The sequence below is a fragment of the Schistocerca nitens genome, chromosome 9, assembly GCF_023898315.1.
Source record: "Schistocerca nitens isolate TAMUIC-IGC-003100 chromosome 9, iqSchNite1.1, whole genome shotgun sequence".
Classification (NCBI taxonomy): domain Eukaryota; kingdom Metazoa; phylum Arthropoda; class Insecta; order Orthoptera; family Acrididae; genus Schistocerca; species Schistocerca nitens.
This window is the reverse complement of record NC_064622.1, coordinates 24,703,896-24,725,050: the sequence shown is the minus strand read 5'-3', so window position 1 is coordinate 24,725,050 and position 21,155 is coordinate 24,703,896. Positions and strand designations below refer to the sequence as shown.

At 39.0% G+C, this 21,155-nt stretch overlaps 1 protein-coding gene across 2 annotated transcripts in view; it reads right to left on the bottom strand.

Moving 5' to 3' along the window:
• The window catches only part of LOC126204401 (ankyrin repeat domain-containing protein 27-like), a 113,713-nt gene that overhangs the window by 50,301 nt on the left and 42,257 nt on the right, over nucleotides 1-21,155 (bottom strand). For both annotated transcript variants that reach the window (XM_049938778.1, XM_049938779.1), the window contains exon 8: nucleotides 10,387-10,516. In XM_049938778.1, coding sequence (XP_049794735.1) covers nucleotides 10,387-10,516 — 130 coding nt within the window. The remainder of the gene's footprint in view (nucleotides 1-10,386; nucleotides 10,517-21,155) is intronic.

Below are 21,155 nucleotides of genomic sequence, written 5' to 3'. Positions count from 1 at the left end.
CAGTTCTAATCTACCAGGAAGTTTTATATTTTGCCTGCTCTGAACTAAGCTTTATGGTCTGATGAATAACTTTCAATATGGTAATACTAATGTTTTAATGAGACTGCACAGGATAAATGGCTATCACAGCTGGATTTTAAAACTTATTTTATTTTACACCACTACATTTTAAAACTGTACCTATTCCAAAGTAGCAGGCAACTTTCAATGTATAAAATATTTATACATGATCTAGTCACTTTAATGCAACCACTGCCTATGTTTGACTTCATCGTGCAGTAACCACTCACTCACAGATAGCAGGCGGCGACACTAGCAGTCAAGGGTATATAAAGCATGTCAGGAGGACGTGGAAACAGAGCAGTCACTGCCTTAATGCGGAAACAGAGCAATTTATCTTATGTCCAAAAGGGCACAATCATTGGCTTTCAGGCCAGCAGTGGAAGCATTTATGAAATGGCTAAGTTTGTAAACTGTTTGCATGCTGCTGTGGTTAAAGTATACCGCGCATGGCAAAATAGTGCTATCCAAAAACTGGTGTCGAGGCAACTGTTGTGCACCACAGTCCTTGGATAACGAGTGAACAACAGCCGCGGAGATACATACAAGCAAACAGATGCAACTGTTGAGCAACTGACTGTCCACATGAACCAAGGGGCTATCAACATGTCTCCTCAATGACTGCTCAGCAAATGATGTTGCTTAAGGGCTTCTACAGCAGGCACATGGGTCATGCACCCGTGCCGACTGCCGTTCACTGATGACAAAGGCTGAAATTTCCATGCCAGTATCGCAACTGGATGTCCACAGAGTGGCCTTTCAGATGAATCGTGTTTTATGCTCCATCAGAGACAGACAGCTATTGCAAGTATGATGTGAAATGTCTGAAAGAAAACATCCAGCAATAATCATTGGAGGGGTCCATAACAGAGGAGGGAGCGATATGGTCCGGGAAATATTTTTATGGCATTTCCTGTGTGATCTTGTCATTGTAGAAGGCACAATGGATCAACAAAAGTATGCATTATCCTCAGGGACTATGTCCATTCCTACATCTAGTTTCCTTTTCCTTGGCATGATGGCATTTACCAGTAGGACAATGCAATGTGTCATACAACTCGCAATGTATATCCGTGGTTCGAAGACCACCAGGTTGAGTTTACCGGAATTCCCTGGCCTCCAAACTCCTCAAATTTATATCCAATCATGAATTTTTGGGACCACCTCAATCAAGCTGTTTGCGCCGTGGATCCTCAATTGAGAGACTTAGTACAGCTGGCCATGGCACTGAAGTCAGCATGGCTCCACATCCTTGTTGGTACTGTCCAGAACCTTACTAACTCTGCACAAATACTGCAAAGAATGGTTATTCACAGTTCTGACAGATGGTCACATTAAGTCATTGGACAATATACAACAGTTGCAACAGCAAAAGACTCAGAAGAAAGAATAGTGAGAAGGTATACTTGCTGAGCTATACGCATAAAGTGCCGTTACTGCATATATTTTTTGGAATACTTCACAGGTTTGCAGACGGTATTGCTTGAAGTATTACACTTCACAAGACAACATTTCTTTTGAATACATTGCATGCTGTGGGAACATCACAAAAAAGTTTGGACTTGAGTTCAGTTTTTTTGTTACTGTGCACGGAATGGTTATTGGTTTGCAGTTTTGGAACAGTCTTAAGAGGGAGCCTAAAACACACTTGGATCCACCTGTAACTGCATTGGATTTCACACATTGTTTACTTGGAAAATGTTGTCGCAGCTAATGATGTCTTCTGCGTTGTGTATTCTTATTTTTATTGCATGTCATGTTCTCCACTTTGAGAGAACAGAGAAGTATACAGCAATAAAGTTTTTCTTTTAGAAAACTGCGTCAGAAGCACTTAAAATGATGAAGATGGCATACAGCAGATAATGGTTGTTGTAGAAAACTATGTACAAATTATACTAGCATTTTTTCAGGCTCAGCTGTCATCAGGTGATGACACACGGAGTGAAGAGTCATCTAATAGTGCCACGAAAAAATAAGCACAAAGTGCACTATGTATTTCCTCTGGGTCTTACATCTGACTTGTTGAATGACTGTAGAGGAGTTGTTCATTGGTAATACTACTATTCACATCATTTTACATAACTTTCTGCAGAAACAAAAAATATGTGCAGAAAATGTATCATGTTTCTTCATATAGGAACAAAGAGAATACTGAATGAATGCATGAGCAGAATTCATCAATACTACAGAGGTTCGTCTCAGTTTCCATTGTCAATAATGATGAAATGTAGTGCCCCAAGTTCAACTAATCCACAAAACACCAAATCAGTAGCAAATCATGCCAAACTGATATTCTTCACATTCTTCATCTACCATGTATGATTTACATAAAATTCACACCTGAAATTCAGAATACCGTGACGTTCTACAAGGATGTGAAGGATCATCACTAAAATGTGACATACATGCAAACTAATTTTTAATAAAAGTAAAAGTGGTTTCTACATCACTGATCATTTGCTAGTTTTTGATCAAAAAACAAGTGACAACTCTCCCCTGCACACACCATTACTGAAAATTTGGCAGTGGTAGACTACCTTCTGTTCCAAAAACTAAAACATACAATGAAAGAGGATTCCTCAAATACATTTCAAAGGCTTCTTAGAAGAAGGCAGAACTGTGTTTACAGAAGGCTTATGATCTAGAAAGACTGAGCATATTTGGATTCTTTTATTCAACCATTCTGGGAACTTTCTACACACACAAACTACACAAATATTCTCTCTTTGGAATAATGTATCAAAGAGCGGAAGCTGGTGACCCTCTTCTGGTTTTGTTTTAAATTAAACACTCGATTGTAGTAAATTAAGATCTTAACAGGACTGTACATGTTCTTTCATGTCCGTGGAGTGACTCCACAATCTCTTCAATGCATCTCCAGAAGAAGCTTGGCTTCACTTTTGTAGTCACGACTGGCAACATCAGACTCTTCAAAGTAATAATTGCTGGAGCAAAAATGGATAATTATTTGAAAGACATCATGTTTACGCCAGTGACTCAAACTTTTTATTTCCACTATTGCAATTTAGTCCTTAGGTCATTATCAAGTGCAGCTGAAATACAAAATTACAAGCTACTGGTAGCCATTTTGGGGCGTAAACGGATTACAGATATTATCCTAGTTCTGAGTACAGCGCCATTGCAATCCAACGACTGAACTAGCAAGCATGGAGTTATGCAATCGTTTTACAATTATGGAACATACTATAATTTCTTACATAACCTACTCTTAATGTTAGAAGGCTGTAGGAACAGGACATAACTTATTTCATAATAGGTTTTTAAAAACAACGTAGTTAAAATACATGAAGGTTTTACACCGTTTTACATAACTGTAGGTATTATTTTGTACATAGTATAATTTTGTATGTTGCCTACTCTTAATGTTAAACTAGGATAGGTTGTTTATTTCGTCATAGGTTTTTAATACAGCACAATTATACTAATATACTAAATTAGAACTTAATACAATATCTGAGTTGTGAAAGTGCATATTTTGGAAATGTCTGATGACGTTTCTGGAATTCATATTTTTAGCAGCAAGACTAAATAATTGGTAAAACTGTATGTGTGATAATCAATAATCTTAAAATTGGCCAAAGTATCAGCCCATCTTTACACACAGATGTTTGTGGAGCATAAAGGGGGATACATGTAACTGAAATGAACTTTATACCACAGTTCAAGTAGATGACAATGCACAAATTATCAGGATATAAGAACTGTACACGATTTCCATGTTTGAGGATTCAGTAAGGTGTAAAAACCCTTTATGTGGTATAGTCAAAACTTGCATGTATCTGTACATGGAATCTGCCTTTATGTGGTATAGTCAAAACTTGCATGTATCTGTACATGGAATCTGTTGTTGTTGTTGCCTTCAGTCCAGAGACTGGTTTGATTCAGCTCTCCATGCTACTCTGTCCTGTGCAAGCTTCATCATCTCCCAGTACCTGCTGCAACCTACATCCTTCTGAATTTGGTTAGTGTATTCATCTCTTTGTCTCCCTCTACGATTTTTACCCTCCAAGCTGCCCTCCAATACTAAATTGGTGACCCCTTGATGCCTCAGAATATGTCCTACCAAGCAATCCCTTCTTCTAGTCAAGTTGTGCCACAAACTGTCGTATTTAAAATACATTATTGGACACATTGTCTAATAGTGTATTTTAAATACGACAGTATGCCATCTTAGGCACTGTATAACATTAAAACACTTGATAATGGCATTGTAAAGGCGAAATCATGATTGTGTAAATGTGACACTGCAAATAAAAAACAGTCTATTGGCGGTAGTGACTTTAAAGAAAAATATTATGACTGTGGCTCCACATTATGAAAAAATTATCCTGTCGATCTCATTTTTTTGTGCCTGCTTCATTTGCTGCAATTTTGTATTTTCTCCTTTCATCAATTAAATTCAATATCTCTTCTGTTACCCAAGGATAAGATGGCCTAAATATGTTCTTGGATAATTTCCTCCCACTTGGCTTGTATACAAGACCACAAAGCATCCAACATTAATTGATGGAGGACCTCAAAAATGAACTGTTGACTAACCATCCCAATACTTTAATGGGCAGCATGTCAGTAAAAGTGCAATTCAGGAAATCAGTGGTACTCATTATTCTTCAAAGAAGTCTTACTCACTCCTTTACCCATTGCTCCTCAAATAAGTCTAACATATTCATCATCACATTTAGCTGAATCCTGTCCTGCTTAAATATAGCATGTCAAGTTACTTGATGAAAGAACAATACTTTCAGCTCCAAGCCTTTGCTGCTGTAACAGTTACCATTCAGACTGCCATCTACATGCAGGATTTCAGATCACATGTTGTATAAAATTCAGCCCAAACCACTATGTCACATAACACTGTAGGATGCAAAAGTGCAGTCACCATGGGAGCACATAATATATGCACAGCTGTCAGACTGAATAAGTACTCATCAGAGAATACTGCATTTTAGCATCCATGTATTCACTGCAGTTTACAGCATTTATTGATTATGTGAACTGAAAGCCGATGCAACAATACATGCCATCTGTTCAGCTCACAGCACACACTACTGAATCACTGATGCAACAGGTCCACATCAATTGTAATGCTCCAGTGTGGTCAACAGGTCATTCCATGTCAAATCATCCAGAAATTTTAGGAAATGACATCCATCGTCATGTAAATCCTTGAAATTTTGAGTAGTGGAACTTTACCTAGATATATTCAATTCCAAAATGTAAATGTTGCCAGTCAATTACTTTTTCACTTATGATAAACGAAGTTGTATAGAGCCAGGAATTCAGGCTTTCATAGACAAGCACCTTTATAATTTAAAAATGCAGTAGTTCCTACAGTTTCTGCAGTGGAAGCTTGAATTTTTTTTAGTTAAAGAGAAAGGTTTATATTATTATAGTCATGTTTCTTGTAGTGAATATCCATCATCTATATCTCAGAAAAAATTGTAAATAATTTCTTTTAAGCAAAATACATGCATGGACATTATAAGGTATTGCCCCCTCATAGATACCTTTGAAAAACTTATATTTTTATAAATATTCCATTATGTCACATAAAAAGAATCAATTTGTAGAAATATTGGGAAGTGTAAAAACAACATTATTATAAAAGAAATATTGAAGTTGCTAATTCATGACTACAATGTCACCACTAAACTGTTGAAGTTCGCTACACTGCATTTCCCTAGGAACAAATCACATCTGAGAATATTATTTTATCGCCACTACATGTATTGCATCATCCAGTTTCTTTGTTTTGAATCATGTGTTCACTGAGCATGCAGTTTTGAGTACTTGTACTAAGTTGTACCCAGTGTCAATTATTGGTTAAAAATTCAATTGTTGCAGTTTTTAACTATTCATTCCAAAACAAAAGGAAGTCCCCTAATGTTACAATAATAATGTGAAATACTTTTGTAATGAAACAATGGGATAGAATGATTTTTCATTATTTAATTACTTTTTAGGTTACATCAATCATCTTTTGAATTATTTATGACAAATATTGATTTTATGACTGAAGAAGTAATGGAAAGTACAAGTAGGCAGTGTTTTTTTGGACAGTATCTGTAAGACTGAAAGATATTTGTGATAATGCCCTGACTTGTGTGAGTGAACTGACCAGTTAAGAACAAGAACTTTTATTACAGCGAAGCAATAGTCATTCATACTGTGATTTAAGTGTTTCATTTCTGTGTGTGTTAAAAACAAAGACAAGTGCCTGCGCAGATTCTCTCTATATAAGAAAATTTGCTGTGATCCCTTCAAGTGCCATAAACAATCTGTTTCATCTGGATTACATGAAATCAGTTTAGAAAAGGCAAAGACCTTCAAAATGAGACGCTTTAGCATTACTCCTGGGGAGAAAAAGTGCCCAACCTGCATCAAACATATTAATGAAAAGCAAGCAAGTGACGACTCATCACTAGACTATGTAAATGACAGTAATGTGAAGGTGCAGACTCCTGCAAAATCTGTGTTCAATACTACTTAACTAGCTTAGGAGTATCTCCTGCAAAGCTGCATTCAGTTTCTCGGCATAATCGGTATGCAGCAGCCAAATAAAAATTGGAAGCAGCAAGCTGGGGCTCTGAAAACTAAAATTTCACATACATATCAAGTTGAGCTGGCTGCTGATGCAAGTACTATCACTGACAGTGATTTAACAGAACTGGAAGAAAAGGCAAAACGTCATGATGAACTCATGGACCAAATCAAACAGACAATTGAATATGCACATAATCATGAAAAAATTCAGTTACTTACTCTTGTGCCACCAACTTGGTCTCGACAAAAAGTCAGTTCCAAATTTCAGGTTTCTGAATATTTGGTACGACAAGCAAGAGCTCTTTTAATGGAGAAGGGTATTTTATCGATAGCTGAGCAGAAAAGAAGAAAGACATTGTCACATGATACAGTGAAGAAAGTAAAGAGTTTTTATTTGGATGATGAAAACACAAGAATAATGCCTGGGAAAAAAGACAAAGTGAGCACCAGCAAAAATACCTATGAACAAAAGCGTCTTGTTTTAAGTAATTTAACTGAACTATATTCTCTCTATAAAAAAAAGTATCCTGAAGACACAGAAGGATTCCAAAATTTGCTTCTCTTCGACCAAAACAGTGTATACTTGCATGATCATCAGGAACACATACCGTATTTGTGTGCATTTACCACCAAAATGTTAAATTGCTTCTAAATTCCATTTCTATTAAAGAAACATACCAAGATCTAACTAAAATCATAACATGTGACATAAATAATGGAGCCTGTATGCTTTGTCTGTGTGAAAAATGCCCCACCAGTTCATTGCTTCAAACCCACTTAGAAAATGAAATAGAAGACTATGAACCTGATGAGATGGTTCAGTACAGTCAATGGGTAGCAACTGATAGGATAACTAAGTGTTCAAATCACTACTCTATCACAATTCTGTGACATACTAATTAAGAAAATTGAAAAACTTACTCCACACTCTTTTATTTCTCAACCACAATCTGATTATCTGAAAATGAAGAAGGAAACACTTGATGAAGGATCAGTGTTAATTTTAATGGATTTCAGTGAAAATCTCAATTTTTTTTGTTCAAGATGAAGTACAGGTGTACCATCGGAACAATGGCAGCTGCACTCTTCACACTGTCCATATATATTACAAAAAGGACAAACAGTTGCATGCAAAAAGTATTTGTATTGTTTCTGGTGATCTAAAACATGATGTTGCCTTGGTGTACCAGACTCAGAAGATTGTATTGAATTTAAGTGTGAATTTCCAGAAATTCATCTTGCGTATGTTGAAAATTTCACTGATGGTTGTGCTGCACAGTATAAAAATTGTAAAAATTTTAGAAACATCTGCTACCATGAACACGACTTCAACATATTGTACAGCTGGTCCTTTTTAGCTACCAGCCATGGCAACTCTCCCTGTGATGGTACTGGTGGTACTGTTAAAAGACTTGTCACAAAAACAAGTTTGCAAAGAATTTATAAAGATCAAATACTTACAGCTTCACAGGTATTTGAATTCTGTCGCGAGAACCTGCAAGGCATTTCATTTCTCTTTGTTTCAAAAGATGAAATGGTAGAAGTCAGACATTATTTTTCTCAGTGCTTCCCAAGTGGAAAAACAATTCCTGGAACATGATCTATGCATCATATTGTACCAATATCACCAACCAAGATTGGAGCAAAAAGGCTGAGCTGTGATACGGATTTTAGTATCGTGCACAATTTCTCAGATGCACTTCCACTACTAATGCCAGAATGCACTATGCAGCCCAACTGCTATGTTGCAGTGCATATGACTCTTCTTGGTATTTGGGAATTGCTGAGAAGGTGAATTGTGAAGACGGAGATGTTACAGTAAGGTTCATGCATCCTCATGGACCATCCCTGTCCTTCCATAGGCCCGATGATGATGATTGTGATGTTTCTTTCTCTCATTCTGTGTGAAGTTGATATCACCACAGCAACAGGATGTAGTTATTGTCTGAGAAAAGAGTCCTCAAAGTTGGTGGAAGAAATGTGGTTCTCATACAAAAAAAGTATTACCTAAACATCAAAGTGTATCGTCATATGTGTAGTTCCGAATCAACTTGAATGCAAATTGCAGCACCAGCACTTTGTGCAGTGTTGACATTATTGGCTTTTGACAAAATGCTTAAATATTATAAACAAAATGCTATGTATTTTTACATTGAGTTAATTTGGTTATGGCAGAGGTAATAAAGTGTTCGTACAAGTTGCCCTATATTTTATAATGTGTAATTTTGTTTCATACATTGCAATTTTTTGCTCTTTTTGGATATTGTTATGCTCACTTAAGTTCTTAATGCCTCTTGTGTAGTAGTTGTATTTCTCTCCAGTATATATAATTTTTTTCCCATTGTCATTCATTTCTCAAAACTGATTTTTTGTGTGATGAAACTTTATTATTTTTAGATCACTTTTTAATTTTTTCCGTGTTTTCAGAGGGGGACAATTGTCCAAAATATTTTTTCTAATTTTACAATAAAATTAAATAAAATTAATTTACAAAAAAAAAATTAATTGTACAATTCTAACATGTTTTCAGAAACTACTTGTCTGAAAGGATATTCAGGGAAAAACTGTCAGCATACCATTTTTTGTTTAAAAACTGCAGCCAATTTTCAGATTTTTACAGTTTGCTTTGAAGTAACGAATTGCACCAAACTTACAGCAATTGCTACCAACAGAATGTAAATAAAGCAATAAAATTGGCAAAAGTTCTTAATATTAGATACAATAGAAGTACACAAAATCTCAGTTCACATCTAGATAATGGGTGTCATGGCCTGGATGACTTGACATGGAACGACCCCAACACTTTGGATGAACGTGTGCTATTTGTTACTGCCAGGCACACAAGGTAGAGGCCACCCAACTTGTGGTCACATGGCATGTTCAGTCACCCATCCATTGGTTTCCCACAAGCATCAGCGTTGAAGCACTTTGCCCTCACAAGAACAGAAATTTCTTGATACAGACAGCACCATTTGACACGCTTGTGGCTGCAGCGATGCCTTACACAGGAGCAAGCTGTGGCCGGAGTATATAGCCTGAGTATTTCTGATCTGCTCATAGCGTACTTTAAATGGGTGGGGAATCCAAATCACTGTCAGAAAACTATTGTGCGATTTTCTTACAAACATGGGGGAGGATTGCTAGTTACATAATCATTTTCCGACCACGATACGCACCACTGCATTATTTTCTATTTTTTTCAGGCTATGCTCCCCCAACAGAGCCATCTGAGTATGGTTCACATTTAGCCAGTTCCTTACTTGTACCATTTCAAATCGAATGTTGTGGATCATGGGCCACATTCAGACATCTAATATTGTAGATGAATGCCCACAAAAGCTATTAAAATACCACGCTCGAGTCTTGGTGTAGCACTCCTACTCAATTTAGTAGAGAGATTGATACTAGCGAGCACAGTAAGTGAAAGTAAGAATTGAAATTTAATATCATTATAGTCAAACATCTATCTAAAATTGCAAGTATAAAAAGGTCAAAATGAAATATAATGAAACCACCTGTTCAAATGGTTCAAATGGCTCTGAGCACTATGGGACTTAACATCTGAGGTCGTCAGTCCCCTAGAACTTAGAACTACTTAAACCTAACTAGCCTAAGGACATAACACACATCCATGCCCTCCATGCCCGAGGTAGGATTTGAACCTGCGACAGTAGCAGTCGTGCGGTTCCGGACTGAAAACCCACCTGTTCAAATCAACTGTTAGACAATAGTACAAAGGAAGCCCATTGCATGTAAACCCACCTGCAACTTCACTGTGAGCATCAACAATGGCACCTTTCAGTTCAGCCATCATTAGCTCCATAGTGGCTCTAAGACAGCCCAACTTATTAGCAGGACATTCATGTGCATCCAGAGATGCTAATTCTACCACCTGCAACACAATAAAAAAAGTAGCCCAAAATTCATTTTCATAAGTTAACATACTACAAGAAATTTGTATGTATCAATTCTTAATAAACAAATTCCAATGATAGGCCAAATTTTGTACCTGAAGGGCATTTTATTAACAGAAGTTCTACTTCACTTTTAGAAGACACCATCATCAAAATTTTCCATACTTATGTTCTTCAGCTGTACGCATCCAAATTGTTTCTGCATGTTTTCTAATGACGTCTATCTAGTTTTAAAGAACTTTCTTGGTCCATTTAGCATGCCTTTATTTGACTGCATATCCTGCCCATCTCCATTTCACTACCATTATGGTCATAAATAAATCTTCTGCTCTAATCTGCTCCCTGATCCATTTGTTTTCCATCTCCCTTACCAGTTCCTAACATGCATCTCACTATTTCTTGCTGAGCAATTGTTTGCATTACAAGTCCATATCTCGCTACCACAAGTTAAAACAGATAACATATGCAGACTTAACTTTCCATTAAGACACTTCAGAATAATGGTTGCACAAACTCTAATTTTCTAAGTGCACTCTATGCCATTTTTACCCTTCTAGTAACCCAATTTCTTGTCCTACACAAAAACTAATCAACTAGTCCTTTTACTTGTTATTTTGTACATTTTTTCCCTATTTGTTAATTATGCATTACAAATTTACCAGCCTATTTACAAATTTTTAATATTAAGTTCTTGCTCTGAGGGCTAACGATACACCAACACTAATGCAACAAACATGGTTCAGACAGTTTCAGATAAAAAGTATGTCCTATTTGTTTTTACAGTCTAAAATGGATACAGTCAGACTTGTTAAGTTGAAATATGTTTCAAATTTGTTTCACTGTTAGTCAACTTTGCAAAATAACCATATGCACAGTTTCACTTGCCTACCTGAACTGTAAGTTATTCAAAAATAATTATGAATTATGACAATCTTCACATAATTCCTGCACTTGATAGTGTCTGGTGTATGGCCCTCAATTATTGCACTGCACAAAAATGTGTGTTTGTCACTGCTTCCATTGATTTATGAGAAGAACTCTGATTTAACAACTAAAAGTGATTGAAAATAACTTAATATTCACAGAGTACTATTTACATTTTGTCCATAATTTTTTGTTTCCAAACTGGTGTACCAGAAAATAAATATAAGATTTCCAACACATCAACATTAATTTTATTTCTTGTAAATATTGCAAAATGCTGAAATATTGATATGATTTTCCAAATGCATATCATTTGTGTACAATAAACATAAATTAAGGTGGTCATCTGACATCAGTGAGTCACACTGAGTGTGTAAGTGAGTGTGTGTGTGTGTGTGAGAGAGAGAGAGAGAGAGAGAGAGAGAGAGAGAGAGAGAGAGAGAGAGAGAGAGAGAGAGAGAGAGAGGGGGGGGGGGGGGCAATGGCGGGGTCATCAGTACCCTTACACTTATTAAAACAAATGAATGTGGAGATGAACTAAAGTTGTTGTACACGCATGCACTCGAAATGACCACAGAGTCAGTCTATCTCGCATGCACACTCACATGCAGTACAACCAGTTAGGCAGGATGATAGCTGATCAAGAAATTAAAACAAAACACAGACGAACTAAAAGAAAAGCACAGGGAAATGTGACTGGCTGACCACTTACAAAAAACTTGGATGAGCCAGCCACCCTGTTGACACATTAAAAACATCTCCCTAAAATCTTCTTAAAAATGTTGGACAATTCACAAAACTTTAAAACTTGGACCACCTTTGTTTCATCATTACATAAAATAGACTGCAGATCTGCCGATGAATCTGCCATAGTCTGCTGATTGGCAAATAAAATGCAGTCCAATAAAATGTGGCGCACCGTGATCTGCATGCCACAAGCACCACAGATTGGAGGGTCCTCTCACCAGAGTAAGATTCTGTACATCATAGGGCTGTGGCCTATGCGAAGAAGAGTAAGAAGGACCTCGTCCCATCGACGTGGCTGGAATAAAGTACTCCACGGCCGAGTTGTGGGATTTACGACAAGGAGTTAGTTGTCTGTCACTTCCAGCCACTCGTCTTCCTATTGACACTGGACTTCATACCTCAACGATGAGGTGAGAGCATACAGAGGGATAGCACACCAAAATACCTGAGGGTGACGACACGCCACCATGGCTGCTCCATCCACCCTTTCATTCCCCCAATTCCCACCTACCCTGATACCCAGCAGAAAGACACTTCCTTCCCGAGTCGTCGTAGTTAGAGAAGAGTATCTTGGATATCCCGGGGTACTTTATCTACTGGGTACAAATGTTGTCGTCGTAGTTGGAGGAGGGTATCTTGGATATTCTGGGGTACTTTACCTGCTGGGTAGTGCAAATGTTGAACAGAGTGAAGGGCGCTCAGATAATCTGCACAGATGAGAAATCTAACACTGAGAGAACGTCTCATCTGCTCCAGTGCCCACAAGATCGCTTATAAATCTGCGTCAAAGGTAGTAAATTCTGGAGGCCCTCTAAACTCGAGGACATGATCTAGGAAGATGACAGAGCAACCAACAAGAGTCCCCCTGCTTAGACACATTCATAAAAACAGCTACATGGTTGTGGTGCGCAGATAAAATGTCAGACAATATCATACTAAAAATCGGAAGCAGGAGTGCGCTCTCTCCTGTACCACACCTAATCTAAAATCACCCTGGGCCTCTCCGGTAACCAGGATGGCAGACACTTAAAACCCTGAATTTGGGATTGTTCTGGCTCCACACCAAGTGCCTCAAGCACACACGCTGCACACTGATCTCAAATGGCATCGTGGCCCTTCATAGGCGCTCCGGAGATGGACGAGCAACAGTATGGTGTGTGGATGAAGTTGGAGCTGTGAGGAACTTAACACGCTTGACTCATCTTAAGGAGGTGGCACCGGATGGTAAGTGCCAGTTCCCCCACCTCAGCACAGAGGCTGGGTACGGGACTGGTCCGATAAGCACCCATGGCCAGCCAAATCACCTCACGGTGGACAGCGGCAATGATCCGCGAATAAGAGGGCCTCGCTTACCCATACACCATGCACCCGTAGTCCTGCCACAAACACACGAAAGCCCAATAAAAATCGAGGACACACACCCTGTTTGCTCCCCAAGACCTGTGGCTAACACACTTGCTGATGTTCAGTGCCTTCTGGGTTCTGGCTTTTAGGTCGCACAGGTGTGGCAACCACTACAATCTGGAGTAAAAACTGAGGCCCAAAAACTGTACTGTGTCTCTAAAATGTAGGATGGTGTCCCCCATATTCAAGGCAGGCAAATTAAAAAGATGACGAGAAATATTAAAATGAACACATACAAACTTATCCACAAAAGCCCCATTGATGCAGTTGTGTGAGAATAGTGTCTCCAAGTAGCATCGTTTGCCTTACTTATATCAAAGAAAATGCCAATACAGTGATGCTTACGGAGGAAAGCCTGCTGAACAGCCGCCTCTAGGATGGTCAGGTTGTCAACAGTGGACTGAAATCTTCAGAATCCACACTGAGAGCAGCTAAGGAGTTGCCTGGTCTCTAACAACCAGACCAGACGACGGTTAACCATTCGCTTCATGGTCTTTCCTTGGTATGATGCGATACTTTTTTTATTGTTGTATATTTAGCTTCTCCCCACCCTAAACCCCAATTTTCCACAGTTGTCCCATTAGTTTCATTTTATTTTGCATTTGTTGGCGTGTCTCTGTAGTGATGTCATCATCATTTTGTATACACTGGAAGCAACCGTTTCCGCCACATTGGTGTCGTCATGGGTCAAAGCAAAAGGTGTGGAATCTGACACTTCTGCATAGCCAGGGAATAAACATGGCATAACTAAACTGGTGATTCTGGCCAGGTTAGTGAAGTTAACCACAGAATAAGTTTTGACAATGGCAGGAATAGTTACAGAATGACAAGACTGATTGTTAAAACAAGGAAAGAGAAGAAACAGGGACACCACACAAATTATATGGAAGAATATGACGATTCCAAACTTATATAAAAATTTCATACTACTCCTTTTCAATTTCATGCTTTTGAAATTGGAGTGCCGGAATGAAATGTGAAACTTTTTCCTAACAGAAAACTAACTTTTTGATTGTAGTAGGTCTAACAGGCATTTGATTTTGGTACTTCATGAATCATATTCCGTGGTGCTATCTATGTAAAAAAAGAGTTAGATTCAAATGATGGTTTGTGCCAAAACATCTTGTTTATTGGGCATGTTTTACAAATGCTGCAATATTAGAAATGCCTTTTTCATTTCACCAAGCAGACTGTGAAATAGACATAATCAAATCAAAAAACCACACCAGTCTTGGGTACTATTCGTATTAACAGCTTTTTCAGTATTAGACAATGATATTTTGATTTTTCATGTAGTGAAATGTTTGACAAACTTTGATGAGGTAATAGATTCTTTCACAGAAGTGGAAGCATGCCACGTAAAACTGTAGCAAAATTAGAGAGCAAAAAATGCTGGAACCTAAGGATTGAAGAAATATGTACTGTCTTGCTGGTCTCTTGTCTTTACTGGCTTTTTTGTTTCCTATATTTAATTTTATGTCACACAAAAGAGAAGTTGTTACACACTAGGCAGCAAAGAGTGCAAATTTTGTGAAGATTTCTTATTCTCCTGGTTACAAATAATCCCATCCAGCATTAAATGTAAGTTCTTTTTAAGGCGGGTAGTATGTCAGACTGGTCGACTGGGAGCAGGAGGCGGACCACAGGACATTTTAATTTCCACTGTCCTGAATACAGGTTTGATGGCTTCCATTACAAAATATACACGTCTGAATTCCACAGTATGAAATACAATGATGTGTGATACAAGAATGTTGTGTGAAGAGGTGTGGCACTGCACTTTGGCACATTTAAGACCAAATAACATATCCTACATTTTCTCAAACATATATACACTCCTGGAAATTGAAATAAGAACACCGTGAATTCATTGTCCCAGGAAGGGGAAACTTTATTGACACATTCCTGGGGTCAGATACTGCACATGATCACACTGACAGAACCACAGGCATATAGACACAGGCAACAGAGCATGCACAATGTCGGCACTAGTACAGTGTATATCCACCTTTCGCAGCAATGCAGGCTGCTATTCTCCCATGGAGACGATCGTAGAGATGCTGGATGTAGTCCTGTGGAACGGCTTGCCATGCCATTTCCACCTGGCGCCTCAGTTGGACCAGCGTTCGTGCTGGACGTGCAGACCGCGTGAGACGACGCTTCATCCAGTCCCAATCATGCTCAATGGGGGACAGATCCGGAGATCTTGCTGGCCAGGGTAGTTGACTTACACCTTCTAGAGCACGTTGGGTGGCACGGGATACATGCGGACGTGCATTGTCCTGTTGGAACAGCAAGTTCCCTTGCCGGTCTAGGAATGGTAGAACGATGGGTTCGATGACGGTTTGGATGTACCGTGCACTATTCAGTGTCCCCTCGACGATCACCAGTGGTGTACGGCCAGTGTAGGAGATCGCTCCCCACACCATGATGCCGGGTGTTGGCCCTGTGTGCCTCGGTCGTATGCAGTCCTGATTGTGGCGCTCACCTGCACGGCGCCAAACACGCATACGACCATCATTGGCACCAAGGCAGAAGCGACTCTCATCGCTGAAGTCGACACGTCTCCATTCGTCCCTCCATTCACGCCTGTCGCGACACCACTGGAGGCGGGCTGCACGATGTTGGGGCGTGAGCGGAAGACGGCCTAACGGTGTGCGGGACCGTAGCCCAGCTTCATGGAGACGGTTGCGAATGGTCCTCACCGATACCCCAGGAGCAACAGTGTCCCTAATTTGCTGGGAAGTGGCGGTGCGGTCCCCTACGGCACTGCGTAGGATCCTACGGTCTTGGCGTGCATCCGTGCGTCGCTGCGGTCCGGTCCCAGGTCGACGGGCACGTGCACCTTCCGCCGACCACTGGCGACAACATCGATGTACTGTGGAGACCTCACGCCCCACGTGTTTAGCAATTCGGCGGTACGTCCACCCGGCCTCCCGCATGCCCACTATACGCCCTCGCTCAAAGTCCGTCAACTGCACATACGGTTCACGTCCACGCTGTCGCGGCATGCTACCAGTGTTAAAGACTGCGATGGAGCTCCATATGCCACGGCAAACTGGCTGACACTGACGGCGGCGGTGCACAAATGCTGCGCAGCTAGCGCCATTCGACGGCCAACACCGCGGTTCCTGGTGTGTCCGCTGTGCCGTGCGTGTGATCATTGCTTGTACAGCCCTCTCGCAGTGTCCGGAGCAAGTATGGTGGGTCTGACACACCAGTGTCAATGTGTTCTTTTTTCCATTTCCAGGAGTGTATTTTATGTATCAAACTCTTCAGAAAGATGTGCACTACAAAATGAACATATTTTTAATTTTTTTTTTTTTTTTTTTACATTTGTGACACCCTATCTCAAATGATCAAGGGAGGCGGCACCACTATCAAGTTTTTGTCCCGGTTCGGAAATATCATAGATCCACAGCTGTTTTATTGTATCTAGTATCTCCTGTGCTGGCCAATCAACAGGGTCTGTACTGTGTCTGTTATATCTAACACAAAATTATGCAACAGAATATCTGACTAGTATATTTACCTTCACGAGAAACGTCAGTTTTCCAATGGACACCCTAGGTTTCAGAACTGAGGAGGGGGGAGGGGGGGGGGGGGCGAGCACTAGGGAAGGTTAAATGGAAGGGCAGGTCACGCAGATCCCAAAATGAGAAGGACCTACCAGCTGTCAGGAATACTGGGAACAATGTTTATTAACAGTACTGACATTTCTTCTGAATGTAAGTACTGGCCAGAAATTCCATCTCATAACTTTATAGTTTTCATGACATAATTTTCCCTCCAATCCCGTTGTTGTGGTCTTCAGTCTTAAGACTGGTCTGATGCAGCTCTCCATGCTAGTCTATCTTGCACAATCCCCTTCATCTCCAAGTAACTACAGTGTCCTACATCCATTTGAAGTTCTTTTCTGTATTCACACATTGGTCTCCCTATACAATTTTTACCTCCTGCACTTCCATTTCCAAATTGATGATTCTCTGTTGTCTTAATATGTTTCATATAACTGATCCCTTCTTTCAGTCATGTGATATCACACACTTTTTTTATTCCCAATTCAATTCAGTACCTTGTCATTAGTTACCTGATATACTCATCTAATCTTTGGACAACTTCTCTTTCCATCTTAACTGCTTATTGTCCATACTAACCCACGTACAAGGCTACACTTCAGACAAATAGCTTAAGAGACGATTTCCTACTACTTATATTTCATTAGATGTTACACATTCCTGTTTTTCAAAAATTATTTTCTTGCTATAATCAGTCTTCATTTTGTAAACCCTTCTGCTTCAGCCACGATCAGTTATTTCACTGCCAAAAATAGCAAAACTTAACAACTTTCAGCGTCTCATTTCTTAGTTCAATTCCCTCAGCAAAATAATTTAATTCAGCTGCAATTCCCTTACCCTCGTTTAATTTTCATTGGTGTTCACTTATAGCTTCCATGGTCTGTCTACCAATTTCATTCAACTGCTCTTTGATACAATACCTGATTGCTATCTGTACCAAAGCTTGTAAATATACACACACCGCAGCCTGCTATACATGTCGAAAGATGCTTTGTACTACTGCTATGTCATTCGCTTTCCTGTGCCACTTGCAAATAGTGCAAAGAAAAAATGATTGCCTGCATGCTTCTGAGCTTTAATATCCAATTTTTTTCCTTACTGTCCTTACATGAGATGTATGTTGGAGGCAGCAGAATCATTCTGAGTCTGTTGCAATTGCTGGTTCTCTAAACTTTCTCAATAGTTTTTTGCAAAAATATCATCATCTCCTCTCAAACGATTCCATCTACAGTGAAGCAGCATTTCCATAAAGCTCACATCATGATCAAACCAATCAGCAAGAAGTCTGGCAGCAGGCCAATGAATTGTTCCAAACCCTTACTTTAATCTGACAGAGTGAAGATCTCAATACTTCAGTACAACTCAGTACGAAAGGATCTCAGAAACATACTGTATGTGGTCTCTTTTATAGGTGAACAATCCTTCCCAGAAGTATTCCAATAAACCACTGTCAGCCGTTTGCCTTTCTACGAAGGACTATATTTGTTTGATCCATTTATGTCATTTTGCCATGTTACACCTATATGTAATTTATGAGAGTGAGTCAAGCTGCATACCATTAACATTATATTCGAACGCCACAAGAATGTCTGTTGTACTCACCCACATTAATTTACATCTATCCACACTCACAGCAAGCAGCCAACATCATGCAACATAAATTCTTTCCAAGCCATTCTAAAACCCCTACAGGCACTTTAATGATGCTTTCCCATAGACAACAGTATCATCAGCAAATATTTCCCTGGGACACTCCTTAACTTTCTCTGTAATTATCAGTATCCATTCGGGAGAATATACTGTATCCTTGGCCTTTGTTAACATACTACAGTTTGCTGCAATATGAAGGCCATCCAGAAATTTGAGAATATAGAATGTGCTGGTTGGTGTGCCTACATGGATCACAAAATACTGTGTATGAAAAAAAGTGAACTGTGTTCTGCATGAGTAGTGCTTTGTAAATCCAACACTGATTTAAGGATGACAGAATTTCTGTATCCAGGAAAATTATTATACTTGAGCTCAGAATATGCTAAAAGGGCCTGTATCACACCAACATTTAGCCGCACCAATTCTTTTGTCCTCCTTACATCTGGTAGTAGCCTGTGCAATCTTATAGTCCCTTGGGACTGTTCATTCTACAATACATTCACTGTACTATAATTGTGAGCTAAGAAAGAGGCCAATGCCACAATCCTCTGTGCAAATGAGGTGGAATTACATCTGGGCCTAGACATTCATTTTCAGCTGGTTCAGCTGCTTTTCAACACATGGTTAAACTATGCAAAAGATGTTAATCTTTATACAACCAGAATTTCAGATGGTAGCAATCTTTCTTGTCTGTATTATACCCTTTAAAAAATTCTGTGTATACAATACAGATTCACACTATTCCTTCATGACACTCACCTTTCTTTCCGTTTGTAATGATAAACAATACAGTGGAAAGAAAAGACAAATAAGAAATGGTAACTATTTTATTTATATTATCAAGGAACAATAATGACTGCAATCACTGAGTTATTAAAAGTTATGTATTTTAATTATTTTTTAATAAAAGAAGTTTCTTCAAATATACAGAGTAATATCAAATGATTCATTGGGTTTTGATGTCTTATAGCTTCAGATATATAACGAGTGCACCTTGTAATGTAATTAACTGTCGGAGATAAAGTTTATCTCATGTGAAAAGTACGATGCCCACAGTAAAGAGCTAAGGTAACTTCATTATGTTGCCAGAAAGTGTATTTAATTTACTTAATTATGAATATTTTCTTTTATGGTAAATAATGGATTCGTTTGAGATGTTAAATGTTGTATATTTATATGTATTTATTTATATGTATCTTTGGAGTTTATTAAGGTCAGTAGACCAAAGAATCTGGAATGCAGGAATGTCTGCAACTTCCGGGCACATTTTGGCTTGCCCGCCACTTCTTTGTCGGTATTGGAGGGAGATGGACGTGCTTATGTGACCATTACAGTATAATGCATTTAGAGTATCAATGTTCATAGTGAAAATGTTGTAGTTACTAAACAAAAAGTATGAATAAATATAATTTTAGCCGAAAGTATTTCGGATCCAGTAGTGTTTATTTCAAACAAGAAGAAAACCCAGGCCATGCTTGTTGGAGTAATTATTTTTGCAGACAAAACTTCGAAAACCCATAGACAAACGAGATCTGCAGTGTGTAATCTTTCAGCAGCTACTAATAAATAAGTCTTGCTGAAATTGTGCTGGAACTACTCGTATTATTCTCAATTACAAAGACGTGGTGCGAATGTGGTCCTACCACAATATACCGTGTAAGATTCCACAATCATTCAGTTATCAAGAAACGAGATAGGTAACAACCAGTACAACCTGTTTGCACTAATAATCAATGGAAACAGTATATTTTGAAGTTGTGTTTACATCACTGTGGTTTCATTGTGATATTCTTGGTTGGCAGAGAGACAGCAATCTACAAAATGGTGACGCATAAACATGAAGAATTTTTTGTGCTGCAGTATGAGAAGATAATCCATCACTTCCACGCAGCATGCTTTCTGAAGACAGTACAGTGTACAGCCTTTAATACGCCAATGTATTCTGCGGTGGTATCAACAGTTCATGGAGACAGAGTGTCCCTGTAAAAGGAAAAACTCTGGATGACCAAGTGCTGCAATTTAAGTTGTGGAGAGTGTTCAATAGGAGTTTCTTTGTAAACCAAAGAAATCCACATGTCATGTAAGTCACAAACTGGGCATTCCTCAGCCCGCCTGTGGAAGATTCTGCATGAACAATTACATCAGAAACTGTATCACATACAGCTGTTGCAATGTTTACAGACAAATGACTGCACCAACAGACGCAAATTTTGTGAACTTTCCCAGGAAGCAATTGGAGATAACAAATTTCTCCCAACGCATGTTCAGTGATGAGGTGACATTCCACATAAACAGTCAAGTGAATCTTCACAGC